At 41.6% G+C, this 15,454-nt stretch overlaps 1 protein-coding gene across 2 annotated transcripts in view; it reads right to left on the bottom strand.

The window, feature by feature from the left end:
- Positions 1-11,320: 11,320 nt before the first annotated feature.
- HK2 (hexokinase 2) overlaps positions 11,321-15,454 on the bottom strand; it is a 62,646-nt gene continuing 58,512 nt past the window's right edge. For both annotated transcript variants that reach the window (XM_060116812.1, XM_060116813.1), the window contains one exon: positions 11,321-13,622. In XM_060116812.1, coding sequence (XP_059972795.1) covers positions 13,478-13,622 — 145 coding nt within the window. In that variant the 3' untranslated portion in view covers positions 11,321-13,477. The remainder of the gene's footprint in view (positions 13,623-15,454) is intronic.

The raw sequence follows: 15,454 nt of genomic DNA, 5'->3' as shown, positions 1-15,454 counted from the left end.
GTGTCTGGTGCAAACAATGCATTGTATACATTGTCTCTAGTTAGTATTATGCTATGGGGAAACTGCATTATAGAACCCAATACAGTTGTATGATTTCCGTCTATCAAGAAGTTTTATAATTTAGTCTTTATATTCATGGAGATAAAGGGAATATGCTTGTACGAAACCTTTTTATCTTCCTCTTCATAAAGTAGCTTTATCATATAATTTATAAAATATATTTTTTTCATGTATTAAATGATATTTATGATATTTATTTTTTAAATATAGGGGAAAGTGGCTACATTTATTGACAGGCTTAAAAGGTAAAATATCTTTAATTTAATAACCTTTTTTAAAAATATTCTTAATATCAAAACTTATGCTCTTGTTTCCTTCTTTATGCTCTTGTTTTCTTAAACAGAGTACATCAATAATAATCTCATTTCTTTTGATTCTTTGTAATTTTCATTATTTAGTGTCACATTTTCCACCCTAATTTAGTATAAGGATAAGTTCAGAACCTAGTGAGCTTCTTGCCACCCCTCCCCTCCAAAGTGTCTTAAAGTCCTTTGCTTTGTTGTGTCCATGTGCCTGAGATTTTGACTTTAGTTTATCACCCTTGTATTTGCTATAGGGCTGTTATCTGTCCTTCATTCTTTCTTGTATCCATTTATCCAGTTTTTAAAAATCATGCTGAGAGACTGGAGATAATCCTCAGACAGAGCATCCCTCTGTAGCAGAGCTCAACTTCGGCAAATCACTTCTGCTATAATTTGTGGGGGCAGGGTGGAGGCAGTGTGGTTGACAGGAATAAATAGACTGGCATATGGCATATGAAAAGTACCTGGCTTCCAGCGATACCCCACTGCGTTTGTATTGACTGCCCGAAGGCTTTCCTTATCAGTGACAGCTATCCTCCTGGATAAATGAAATTTTTTGCCACGTATTTCAAAATATCACTCTATTTTGATTATTACATAACCAAGAATCAAACATCTGAGAAGTTTCACAGCCCCACACTCAAGGCAAGGAGTAATGCCTGTTGTGTGCGTTCATTTACTCCATAAAAAGAGGCAGGGGCTAGAAAGATGATTACATGAGCTATAATGTATAATATTATCACAACTACCACAAAGCCCATTAATTCAAGGTATGAGACTGAGTTACCAAACCAAGTTTCACATGCAGACATTGCATATCACCTGAAGGTTCTCTAACCTGGGTGTTGAATGACTGAATGAATGAGTGAGTTGAGGCAAGAGGGAGAGGGAACATCCGGATATGAGATTGGGCATCTGGAGTAATTTACTGGTTGTGGAGTTCCAGGGGCCTAGAGGAAGGGTTGAGAGGAGGACGGAGTGAATGATTAGATCAGAGAAAGAAAGTTCCGGGCAGTCTGGAGATGTTGGGGCTATAGAAAAGAAAAGAACTCTAGGAAAGGAATGTTTGCAACACTGACTGATGAAATCAGAGTTGTCATGTGAGGTGTGCTTTCCCGCTGACCCTACGCAGGGTGGATGCTGGAGCTAGTGGACAGATTTTGCTCTGCCTATTTGGGGCAGGCTCTGCCCAGTGACAGTGGTCTTGTGCAGTGAGGGGCCTGGAGGCCTCTCCTTTAGCTTTTGGTGGGGGTGGTATTGATCCCTGACCTCACTCTGCCTAGTGAGGTGGTGCCAGTGGGAAATATTACATAGCTCTCCCCGCTCCACACGCTGATTAAATGTCCTTTCTTAGCCTTCTACAAAAGTATCCCTCATCCAATTTACAGATAAGTCAGGATTCAGCATTGAATCATCAGCAAAAAAAATTTATTCTAGAGAGCCAGAAGGGACAATGATAGAAAGGCAAAAGAAACAGTGTGAGCAGGAGAAAAATAAGAATTCTAGGGTTTCCATAAACACAGAGGGAAGAGAACTTGGAAGTCTCTGTATTCGAAACAAAGCCAGGAGAGGCCCCAAGCACCTCAGTGAGAGGCCAGGCTACCCAGGCGCGAGTTCCACAGAGTGCACTTCTTCAGAGCCAGCCTGCACTCTGCTCCCACTACCACATTCAGGTGGGAAATCTAGATTATTGATTTACAATAAACCTAACTGACTATTGAGTTATTATTGATGTACAGCACACCACTGTGGCTTTTCTTTTAGACTGTCCAGGGTGAACCACCTGCCTTGGGAAGTCTGGCCATCTCTTTAAGATATTCAGCCCTCTCTAGCTGTAGATGGGTGCTGTTGGGGGTACCTATGCGGGATGAGGATATGCACAATGGGAACCCAGAGGTCCTAGAGTTGCCGGTGGAGTGAGCGGCTGCACGGTGCCCTGAACACACATGGCAGACAAAGACTCTGCTCATTCCCCCTATACCTCACTACTCTCACCAGGAGTGGACACGCCTTCTTAGCAACGTCTTCCTCCCTCTTCCCTTCTCCATCCCCTCCTCCTTTGAAATCTTGTCTATAATGTAGGAAGCAAAGGAAACACACACAATTTTAAATCAATCTGCTTGTTTGGAGAATCTAAATAAAAAATATCCAGCCAGTGCCTAAGGCTGGAGCTGCTTCCAGTCTTGAAAGTGAATCAGAGACCCAAAGAGGAATTTTGGGACAGGGTTCATCAGGAAGAGAATGGTGGGATGGTTCCCGCAGCGGGGGCAGTTCCCACATGCCCCCACAACCAACCACACAGGGTGTCTCCGAGGCAGAGCTCCTGACAGCCCAGGCATGGGGTGCCAGTATGACCTCCAGGGCTGCCATCTGTTCAGCAGCGTCTGGGCAGCATCTGGTGCGAGATGGGATGGATTCCTGGGCAGGGCTGTGACAGGCTCCAGGTAGCAGGGGCTCTCCAACAGGCTGGGCTGGCTCAGAAAGCAGGGGCACCGCAGTGTGCTTAAAGACTAGAGGACTTTCTCAGGTGCCACTGGACTGTGCCCCTCCCAGGGATTCCTGCTTCATCCTTGGGAGGGGAAAAAAACTCCAATAATACTTGACGTTGGATATCTCATTCTCTTGGCGAGGGAGGGCTCAGAGCTAATTTCAGTACTGTGACATTTCTTGCATCCAACTGTTGTGAAGAAAATTATTACTTTCTTCTGCATAATGTATATAAATTAAATAATGCAAATGTACAAAGGTCATTTTCCAGATGTTTTTGCTGTATGGAGCATGGGAAAATGGCCTTAGGGAAACATCTGAGGCCTGGAAATTTGTAGAAACTTGCCAAGGAAAGAGTCACTTGGTCCTGCTTGGTCCCACCCAGATAGAAGGCAGAGCTGGTCCCCTGGGGCAATTCTGGCACCCCCAAGGTGAGGATATTTCTGGCATGACTGAGTAACCAAAAATAGTCTCAGAAATACACCCTTCCCAGTCCCCAGGGTCAGCAAGCAGCTGCAGATTGTTCTGGCATTTCCCACTGCTTATTAAGAAGGAAAACATTTAATAAAACAGAGAGTACACATTTGTCCCTCAGCGGACCTGAAGTCTCAGCACTGCCAAGGGTACTGATTCCTGTTTATTTCCACGTTCCAATTGGCACCATTCATGCCTGCATTCCCTGGAAATGGTTTTGCAGCCTGGAGAACGAGACCATCATGGGAGAAAGAAACGTGTTTATCACTAAATGATGGAAGGCAAAAGGCCACATCATCTCCTGATAATGCAGAGAGGAAGGCCTCCTCCCCACCCCCACTGCCTGTGGGTGGGACCCTGAGGGCCTGTTTTGTGAGGTTTCCTACGATGCTTGTACCTAAGCCTGGATGACCACCAAGGTGCAAGGATTTTCGGGTAACCACACCAGCAGCAGACAGAGCTTACAAATAACAGAACACAAATGTTCAAGCTGGGTGAGAAGCTTAAATCCCCTCATTTTACAGAGCAGGATGGCAGGCCAAGAAATGTAGATGAGTCATCCACACAATCTACAGTGGCAAATGTCATCCTTTGTCCATACCAGTGCTCTTACCAACCTAGGGCAGTGAGTGCCATGTGAAATCTTTGACATTGACTTCAAGAATATTAGGAAACAGACAAACAAAAACTGCTGTCCAAGAAGAAAACAAAGGCCACCTATAATTTACCACCAAGAAACTCAGAAGTAACTTATGTTAATCATCTAGAACTTATCCACAGTCACTCTGCCTCTGTGCTTGTGCCTCTCTCTCTTTGCCTAATTTTATGCACTATACCAGAGAAATACAGAGTTTTTAGACACCTCTAGAAGGGTTACAGCATTGCCCGTATACTAGACCACAAAGGAAGACTTGACAAATTCCAAATATTGAATATCAAACAGACCATGTTCTCAGACCATAATGCAAAAAAATTAGAAATGAATAACAAAAGATAGTCTAAAAAACATATTACTGGAAACTTCCCTGATGGTACAGTGGTTAAGAATCTGCCTGCCAATGCAGGGGACATGGGTTCGAGCCCTGGTCTGGGAAGATCCCACATGCCATGGAGCAGCTAAGCCCATGAGCCACAACTGCTGAGCCCACGTGCTGTAACTACTGAAGCCTGCATGCTACAACTATTGCAGCCCATGCACCTAGAGCCTGCACTCTGCAGTGAGAGAAGCCACTGAAATGAGAAGCCCATGCACTGCAACGAAGAGTAGCCCCCGCTCACCGCAACTACAGAAAGCTTGCACGTAGCAACAAAGACCCAAAGTAGACCAAAAAAAAAAAAAAAAGTACTGCAAACTAAATAAGAGAGTATTGAATTTTATAAGGTGAAAAAAAAGCATATACTACATTAATTACTTAGAATTCCAGTGAAATGGCAATGTATTAAAATTTGTGGGACTTAAAAACAGTAGATGGAGGGGAATGTATAACTTCAAATATAAGCTAAACAGTTCACTTAAGAAGCTGAAAAAGGAGCAACAAAGCAAGCTCAAGAAACAAGAAGGAAAAAAATAGGGTGAAAAATAAATGAAGGAGAAAATAACAAAGAAATTAACAAAATCATAAGCTAATTCTTTTGAAAGATTAATGAAATAAAATTCTGGCAAGATTGATCAAGAAAAGGGGTGAGAAAGAGACATTATACATTGAAATATGCAAATATACAATAAAAGGGGAACAATTACAGACACATAAAAATAAAAGAGTAATGCAAGAACCACTCTGAAGTAGTCTTGCTAAAATACTAAATCTATCAATACATTTGATGAAGAATTGAGATTAAACTACAAATTTACAGGAATACAGAGGACAGGGGAGCATGTCAAACTAGAGATGCAATCATGGGAAACTCTAGACCATGTGATTTCTTCAGAAGAGAGAAAAACAGAGTTGGAAGGGAGCAGAAGGCTATGAGAGATTAGAAGACAGGGGACCAAGCACAACATGTAGATTTTGTTTGGATTATTATTTTAAAAAATTGTATTGACATTTATGAGACATTTGGAAGTCTAAAAACTGACTAGGTGCTTCTTGACATTGAGGAATTATGAGTATTTGGGGAGGAGGTGATGGCATTGTGGATAGGTTGGAAAAAGAGAGTTCTTATCTTTATACAAGAGCATTTGTAGTGGTCATGATAAAATGTCGGAGGTTTGCTTCAAAATAAGATGAGGAGATGAGCATGGGGCTATAGACCAAATAAGACTGGCCATGAGTTAATAACTATTGAAACACAGAGGATTCAGTAATCTATTCTGTATACTTTCACATATGTAAATGAAAAAAGAAAGAAAACTGCTCAGCCTTTTTTGTGAAGTTATGTAATTTTTATTTAAAAGCAGATCAGGACAATACAAAAGAAAAAAATGATGGCCTCATTTCACTTATGAATGAGAATGCAAAAAATAATTCACTTATGAATGAGAATGCAAAAAATAAAATACCAGGTGAACTAATCCAACAACATACTAAAAGATATAATTTATCTCAGTAATAAAGGAAGATTTTCCAGAGAATGCATCAATGCTATTCATTACAGTAAAGCCTAAAGGAGAAAAAACATGCATCTCTTTCAATAGATGCAGAAAAAGCCTTTAATGTTGTACAACATCTGCTTAAGATTTTATAATTTAAAAAAAAATCTTAGCAAACTAGGAATAGAAAAAAGAAGTTCCTTAAATTGGTACCCTAAAACCGACATCAAACATTTTTCTCAATGGAGAAAATTTAGGCACATTTCTTTTAAGACTGGGAAGAAGACAAAAATGTACTACTGGGACTTCCCTGCTGGTCCAGTGGTAAAGAATCCACCCCGCAATGCAGGGTACGTGGGTTCCATCTCTGGTAGGGGAATAAGATGCCACATGCCACAGGGCAAATAAACCTGCGTGCCACAACTACTGAGCCTGCATGCCTCAACTAGAGAGCCCGCTTGCTGCAAACTACAGAGCCCACGCTCTCTGGAGTCCATGTGCCACAACTAGAGAAAGGAAAACCCACATGCCACAACTAGAGAGAAGCCCGTGCACCACAACTAGAGAGGAGCCCAAATGCCACAGCAAAGAGCCTGCATGCAACAGATTCCGTGTGTCACAACTAAAACCAGAAACAGCCAAAAATAAAAATAAATAAGTAAATAAAAAATAAATTTTAAAAAGTGTACTTTTACTGATACTGTATAGCATTGCTAGAGATCCTAATCAATGTGGTAAGAAAAGAAAACAAAAAGTTTTAGCAATTGAAGGGAAAAATAAAACAAATGATTTATTTAAAAATATGGTAATCCACATAGAAAAAAACAACAGAATAAATAACCTACTTCAATTAATAATAAAATTGAGCAAGTTTATCAGAAATAAGATCAACATACACAAATTGCTAACTTTTCTCTACACCAGTGTTTCCCAACAAGGAGTGATTTTGCCTCTCAGGTAGGATTGATAAATTGAACAAATAATATTTAAAAGGATACCCAGTTTAATTTGAATTTTAGATAAGAAATAAATAATTAAACATGTCCCATGGGACAAAATATTGGGTTCAGTGTTTTATGTGGGTATCCCACTCCCACAGGACTTTTGGCAATGTCTGAAGACATTTTCAGACTTTGAAGGGAAGGGCTGCTATGGGCATCTGATGGTGTAAGACAGGAATGGTGCTAACATCCTACAAGGCACAGGACAGCCCTCACAACAAAGCCCCAAAGCCCTCACATCCAGCCCCAAATCTTAACAGTGCCAAGGCCAAGAATCCCTGTAATAATCAACAAGAAAATATAATAAAAATCAAGGATTGTGCACAAGTATAAACTGTCTGGGTATTAACTTAAAGAATTCACAAAACCTCTATAAAGAAAACTTTGAAAATCTGAGAAAAGCAGAAAAGATTATAATACACATAATCTTGTAACGTTCTTGTAAACATTTGAAAGGTCAATTCTACCTCCCAAATCAGTAATTTCTTTGTAACTCTAACCAAAATTTAAGCTGATTTTTTTCAGAGATATGATAAACTTATTCTAAAATTTACATGGAGGAATAAAGGACCAACCATGAATAGCACAAATTTGAAAAAGAAAAGAGGGAAGACTTTCCCTGCTAGATATTAAGGCACACTAGAAAGTCATGGTAATAGAAACAGTCTGTTAGTGGTTCAAGAACAAATGAAAACAGTCAATGGGGCAGAAAGAAGTACTCAGAAACAGACCCTTGGGAACTTAATATATTTCAGAAGAGGGGTCACAAATCAGTGGAAAAGGGCAGACTCACTAATAACATGAAGAAAAAAAAATGTACTCTGCCTGATATTACATAGAAAGATGGACTCCCTAATGATTTTACATTAACCCTTTAAAATAAAAAGTAAAACTATTAATAAAATTAATATGACAATGTTAATGGGCTAAGGGCAAGAAAGGTCAAAAGTACAAAACATAAAGCAAAAAGAATTGGTGGATTTGGTTATACCAAAAGAAAATATTCCTAGTCAACAAACGATGTTGTGGACTAAATTGACAGATTAGGAGAAGATACAATACTTGAAGCCAACAAAGGACTGATCATCTAGATTAAATAAGGGTTTCCAGCAAACCAGAAAGAGAAAACAAAGAACCCTGGTTGAAAAATCAGCAAAGAATACAAACAGGCAATTAACTGAAAGAAACATAAAAAGAGATGCTCAAAGTCATAGTGGAGAAACGTAAATTAAAACAATCATAGGAACTCATTTTAATCACATTAATAAAAAATAGAAAACAGGATAATGCCAAGTGTTGTGACAATTCGCTGCTGGTGGGATTAGTGGCTGGGGGCAGACTTTTGGGGGAGAGTAACTTGGCAGGAGAAGGTCAAATTAAGCAAAAGCACAACCTATGCTCCAGCTCTCCTGCTCCTGGGTGGGTACATGCCCAGAGAGATAATTACAAAGATGATTAATGTGCAAGGATGCTTGTCGCAGTGATGTTGATGTAGCTGGAGCTGAGTCAATCCACATGTCCATCACTGGAAGTACAGGTGGGAAAACAAAGTGCATGCACACAGTGAGATATTTATGCAATAACTGGAAGTAAAGAATCAGATGTGCCCAATAGCAGCATCCATGAGTCTTTAAGAAAAAAAAAAGGCAAAAAACAATTTTTAGCCAATAGCATTTTGTAAATTAAAAAAGCATCAACAGAGGAAAGGATAAAGAAGATGTGGTACATAACACAATGGAATATTACTCACACATAAAAAGGAACGAGGGGCTTCCCTGGTGGCGCAGTGGTTGAGAGTCCGCCTGCCGATGCAGGGGACACGGGTTCGTGCCCAGGTCCGGGAAGATCCCACATGCCACGGAGCGGCTGGGCCCGTGAGCCATGGCCGCTGAGCCTGCACTTCTGGAGCCTGTGCTCCGCAACAGGAGAGTCCACGACAGTGAGAGGCCCGCGTACCACAAAAAAAAAAAAAAAAAAAAAAAGAAGGAATGAAACTGGGTCATTTGTAGAGAGGTGATTGGGCCTAGAAACTGTCATACAGAGTGAAGTAAGTCAGAAAGAGAAAAACAAATATCGTATATTTAAGCATATATGTGGAATCCAGAAAAAATGGTATAGATGATCTTATTTGCAAAACAGAAATAGCGACACACACGTAGAGAACAAACATATACCAAGGGGGGAAAGGTGGGGGGGTGGGATGAATTGGGAGATTGGGATTGACATATACACTACTGATACTATGTATAAAATAGATAACTAATGAGAACCTACTGTATAACTCAGGGAACCCTCCTCAGTGCTCTGTGGTGACCTAAATGGGAAGGAAATCCAAAAGAGAGGGGATATATGTATACGTATAACTGATTCACTTTGCTGTACAGTACAAATTAATACAACATTGTAAAGCAACTATATTCCAATAAAAATTAATTTTAAAAAAGCATGCACACAAGACACAAAAATAAGCTGCACATCAATACAATAACATGGTTGCCACTTGTGAGTGGAGAATGGACAAGAGGATAAAAGACAATAAGAAAATAAAAAAGCAAGAAAGCTCCTTGCAAAGACTAGAAAATGCCTTGAATTGAGGGAGGCAGGGTGTGAGTAATCTAGCCTTCTGCCCCTGGTGCCCCCAAAAAATGAAAACAAAGAAGGGAGTGAAAGGTAAGACAGGCTGGCAGAGGCTGGAAAAGCTATTTCCAAGCTGGAAGCAACCTGGGTGCAGGAAATAGATTTCCCAGTGGTGAGGAGCCCTACAGAGGAGGTGGGAGTTGGGTAGGGAGAAGCCTGTGGGAAACCCATGAGTACGGGTGGCCCAGAGGCTTTCAGGGTCTCTGAGTGCAGAAACCTGAGAAAACTCCCTTCTGAGCATCTTGTCCAGTATTATAATCTATGGGGAATTAAGGGTCTATGTCCACCCAGGAGTCCCACTGGGAAAAGGGAGGGCTCTTCTCCGAGGCTCTGTGATGGAGCAGCAGCGACCTAAGGAGGGCGGTGCTACCAAAGTTGCCCTGAGCAGCTGGCAGCTGAAGCTGGCAGGTCCAGCAGAGTGGCCTGCTCCAGAGCCCCACAGGGGTGTCCAAGTCACAGAGGTGGGGAAATCTGAGGGAGAGCTGCTGAGGAATGGGGCTAAGGCCCCATATTGTTTCGTAACATACTTTCAGCATCCTGTCAACATTTTCTGATACCAAATATCCTTCAGTAACACTGTAATGGTTTTCCAGGGTACATGCCCCTCACTTATTATTTAGCTCCAGGTCCCACCCTCCCCTGCTCCACTCTGCCTCTCAGGTAGGGTAAGCCAACGGGAGACACTGCAGAAAACTGGAGGGTGGGAGGGAGAAGCCAGGGTATTTCTAACCACCTCCCACTCCAGCTCTGTGGTTCCAGCTTTCGGAATCTGGCCCAGCCGTTGGGACAGAAGTGGGGTTTTTTTGATGTTGCTAATCTCTGGGTTGCTTCTCTATACTGTGGGACTTCTCAGCTCTCCTATCACCTGCATAACCAAGTCCTTGTGTTAAAATCTGTTCGAAATAACTGGAGTAGATTGTCTTCCTGACCGGACCCTGGTACAAGGTAGGCAGACCCACAGTATGGAGTTCCCCTATTTTGTTATTTTAAGTTATACAGTCGCCAGTACGCTTAAAGCTAAATCTTGGTCTCCAACTATGTGTACTTCCTCTGCACAAATTTCTAGAAAAGTACACAAAACATGGATATTGACTATTTTTGGTGGATATTGCCTATTTCCCTCCTAAATAATTATACCTTGCATTTCCACCAATAGTATATGAGAATGCTCCTATAATCTCACTAATGTGAATTCAGAAAAATAGGGTCTAATTTAAATTCCTTTTCCTTTATCACCAGCTAGGTTGAGTTTTGTGCGCTGGCTATCTCTAGCACTCTGTTAGCCTTGATCTGCCTCTCCCTTCAGTTATTGTCAAACAGGGCCATGTCAAAGTCAGTGGGCATCACCAGGAACCTGTGAGAAGTTTATTTCCTAGGTTTGTATTCTGCTTATTAGGGAGAAGGTTTGAAAGACCGTAAGGATAGGACAGAGGCAAGTGCTTTTTAGATGTTCATATAAGGGCTTTATATCCTGAATGTGAATCACATATGCCTACACAGAGACTACCCAGAGTCCCTGAGGGTTCTGCTACATCTCAGCCAAACTGTTTAAACAGTAGACTGCTGGGCCAGCCATGGTTCTTCAGTGGTGCTTGAAATCTAGGGGCTCAAAGACGGCCTAGGGAAAGTCATCTACCTTCCCGTTCCATTGGGACTGTGTTTCTGGAGTGAGAAATATCTGGGGTCAAGGCCAAGAGTTAGCTACATGCCTGTCAAGCACATATAGTCAAAATCAAAACACTCATCAGCTACTCAGATGGGCCAGGAAGTACTAATATCCTCAAAAGGTGACTGCACTCTTGAAAAATGCTCATGAATCACACACTGAATATTTTGAAAAATGTTAAAATTTATTAATAGTTAACATCACACAGTTAATTCAACTAGTTCTTTATTGTACATGACAACATCTTCACTAGACAGAGGGCTCAAGGATTTGAGATGATCTGCTATTGAGCACATCCCAGTCAAAGACTGAGAGTCAATGTATTTACGTGGGCAAAGCAGCGTCAGCAAGGAACTGTCACCTAACTGTGGGAACACAAACATTCAAACTGCATTTTCCAGCTTTCCTTTTTGGAAACCAACAACACATCTTAAATAGCCACACACACAGCTCTACCTTTTAAAAATGTGCAATTTCATAGATGGTGCCTAATTTTCAAGTTGAAAAGTTAAGGTTCATTTCTATTTCTTGAGCATCCTTTAATGAAACACAAATCTAGACACTGTTCCGGTACAAGTTTGATAAATGTGCAAAAATTGGGTGCTATTGAGTCGTGTCTTTCCATTTTTCTGTTTTGATCCTCGTATCCTACTCAACATTGTTAAAAGGTCATCCCCTCTTTATTATGAAGTATTCAGGTTTAACGTGTGGGGGTGCGATCATTTTAGGGCAGAAGTGGGCTTTCAGATTCAGAATTAACTGTACTCTAAACAGCAGGGTAAGGAAGGTTTTATGTTTCCCCCCACCACGGCCCCAACCCCGCACCAAGCAGTTTGAAATAAACACTTCTTGCCAAAACAGCTCAGCGTAAGGAAGTCTGTGGACAACACCTCTCGTAGAACATTTACAAAACAAACTGAAGGCGAAGTTTGCTAGGAGGGCACAAATCCACCAAAAGCGCTGTCCCTGAAGTTTCGTTTGTTTGATTGTTTGTTTTGGTTTGGTTTGCTATCAACAATTAGACAATTTTTTAAATGTTTTTGGTGGCTTCGTTTTTCTTGTTAGAGAGGTTTAAAATACTAATAACTGCCCTAAGAATGGAGATTTCTAAGCAGAGTCTATTTGAAATGATTCCTGTTTCCTTTGTTAACATCTCATGTAATATGGCTCCAGGAAAGTCCCTAGATTGAGCAGCCAGTTTCTGTGGTTTCTTCAATCCATAGCCCCAGCCTCCTTCACGCTGTCCCCAGCCACCTTCCAAGTTTCTGAGTCTGCAGGGAAAGGAGCTTGCAAGGAGCTGCTTGGCCATTCGCTCACCCTAAAGAGGCGTTCCTTCTCTTCCTGCAGATGAATGAGGTATTTCTAGTAACCAGTCAGTGTCTTCATCTCCCATCCTTTAACTACACTGGTCTACTAATGAGACCCTGTGTATTTACAGACTTAACAAATTAACATATAAATACGTTACATACAACCGATCGTTACGTACAGTGTCAAAATGAAGGAGCGGATGTACTTCAGGAAGTAAATACATTTCAAATATAAATTAAAACAAAAATACAGTGTTTCCACTTCTGCAGGAAAAAATTGTTAAACAGAACAAAAAGTCTTCCCTCCCCCAAAGGTCCACTGCTTATGGATGACTTGTGAACCCACAAGGAGACGTGACAACAAGCCCACTCACAGGACTCTTGGCTTTGGTTTTGCTTGCTCGGACTCAGGATGCTTTGATTCCAGGAACAGCATCCACTGGAACCCACTAGGCAAACGCCTAAAGATGAGGTTGAGGAGGGGCTGCCACATGGCTATCCATGGGTTTCCCCTCCATTGCCGCCCCTCCTCCCTGCCTATGGGAGAATCAGGCTCAAGTCAGTGGAGACCTCTCAGATCTCTGAGAGGAGAAATAGCATCAACTTCCATGCTGGGGGATGCTCTCCACCTAGAAATGTCATGTTCAGGCTCCAAGGTGAAGCAACCATATTTTTTCATTAGTGTCCCCACCCTGTAGGATTATACAGGGACATGGAATTTGGCCAGGGGGATTACTAAAGGTTAAATTTTTTTTCAAGTTTTAAGAGAACCAATGGTGATTGTTGTGACAAGTGTGAACAAATCCTTACTTCAAATTGTATTTATCTCAGGAGGGCTAAGCCTTGGGTACCAAACTCTACAGTGAGTAGACAGAGACAAAACCCCGTCCAATAATGTCCTCTCTGCCAAGGAAAAGCCAAGGGGTCTGTCTCTGACACAAGGGGATCAACTTATAATTTAAAGCAGGAAAGAAGGGAAACCAGAGGAAGTCCTTCCAATTTCAGGGGCTCTACCGCTGTCCAGCCTCTCGGATGCGACAGGCCACAGCAGTGATGAGAGCCGCCCCCTTCCCGCTGCCATCCTCCGACTCCAGGAAGGACACATCACATTTTGGAGCCAAGTCCTTCACCGTCTCATGCATGACTTTGGCAAAGCTAGAAAAGTTGGGAAGAAGACAGAAAAAAATATCTTAGGCATAATTGATTTGTGTCCTCAGAGATGGGACCCTAAGAAGTGATGCTGGAAACCCAGGAATAATTCAGATGGGAAAGAGGATGACAGCTACCATGTACTAAACACTATGTATTGTGTTTCAGAAAACTGAAGCTTGGAGAGACTAGCAACGTGCCCAAATTCTATGTCACAGTGGGCAAGTGGGAAGCTAAGATTCAACTCTAGGACCAAAGTCTGAGATTCTGGCAAGCTGTGTTCTTAAAACTAAGCAGTGAAAGAGAAGTTCAGCAGTCGTGGACTCCACAAGCATACCTTGCAGAGGTGTATATATAACCTGTTCATCAACTCTGGAGGGAAGGATGAAGCGCCACGTGTGTGATATTCTATTTTCCAGAGGTATTAACTCACATCAGACTCATATCTAACCCAAAATGTCATTAAAGGCAAAAGGAGCAGACTTAGGAGGGTGTGTTGAAAGATGACAGAAATCACAGATTCTTCCTGATATGGAACTAGAGAAAGAGACAGTTTGTCATCATCTCCCCACCGTAGCAGGGACAAGTTGCTCCTCCCCATCTGCAGAGCTGAGGACAGAGGCTCCTAACACCAAGCCCCAGTGCTGGTGGCTGGACTTCTGGCCCCCTTCCGACCCTCACTTGGGACTGAGGTTCCTATTTTCACAATGACACTGATCATCAACAAGAGAAACTTGGAACTTCTCAAGGTCCAGTCTTTTCACTAACTGTGTAGACCCTGGGCAAGTTTCTCAGCTCCCTGAAACAATCATGGTGACAATTCAATCGATGAGTCTCTCCATCCTACCTCATGTCCAGGCAAGGGGCACAGCTCTATTCTTTTAACTTTTAGTTGAAGAGCTTCTAGGGGAGAGGGACTGAGGCACTTCTTAATTTTAAAACAATTTATTCAACATATGCAAGTGAGGGAAGAAAGGAGAAGAGAAATAGTGATGAGAGGAGAAAAGGGAGAAGAGATGGAGAAAGACAGGAAAAAGAGTAAAAAAAAAAAAAGGGAATTCAGTACTTCCATACCACAGGTGGGGGTGGAAAACTTCTTCTACAGAGGGCCAGACGATAGGTATTTTGAGCTCTGTAGGTCATATGGTCTGCTGTTAGAGCCAAAAGCAGCCACAGACAACACATAAACAAGTGGGTGTGGCTGTATTCCAGTAAAACTTTAGTTACAAAAACGCTTGTAGCTATAATCTGCCAACCCCTACCCTAGACTGTAGAAAAAAATCTTGATCCAGAGTTCCAGCATACATTTACTAGAATGTTGACAGGAGCACTGCTTATAATAGTCAAAACCTAGAAATAACCCAAATATTCATCATTAGAATAAATTATAGTATAGTCATTCAAAGGTATGCTATACAGCCTTGAAAATGAATTAACTATGATTGCAGACTTCAGTGTGGATGCATCTCAAAACCATAAATGTGGTGTGAGAAAAGTCAGTCACAAAAGAAAAGATGTCGTATGGTAAGTTCAAAATTAAGTAAAACTAAACAATGTAGATGCATAGGTAGATATATGGAGGGGGAAAAGGAAGCCATAGACTTAATCACCCCAGCGCTCACTCATGGTAGGGGGGACTGAAGTGTGCAGTTGGGAGGGGCTCACAGGGGGCTTCCTAGCTGGGTGGTAAAACACAGACCTACTTCTAGTTATTAATCTTTAAACTATAATATATATATATATATATTATATACACTCTTTGGAATGTCTGCTAATTTGCCATAAAATAAAGAGAGAGAGAGAAAGGAAAGAATGGTGAGAAAGAGGGCGAAAGATGG

Source organism: Mesoplodon densirostris, chromosome 14 (genome assembly GCF_025265405.1).
Source record: "Mesoplodon densirostris isolate mMesDen1 chromosome 14, mMesDen1 primary haplotype, whole genome shotgun sequence".
Taxonomy (NCBI): domain Eukaryota; kingdom Metazoa; phylum Chordata; class Mammalia; order Artiodactyla; family Ziphiidae; genus Mesoplodon; species Mesoplodon densirostris.
The sequence above is the reverse complement of the archived record's forward strand: the minus strand, read 5'-3'. Positions and strand labels throughout refer to the sequence as shown.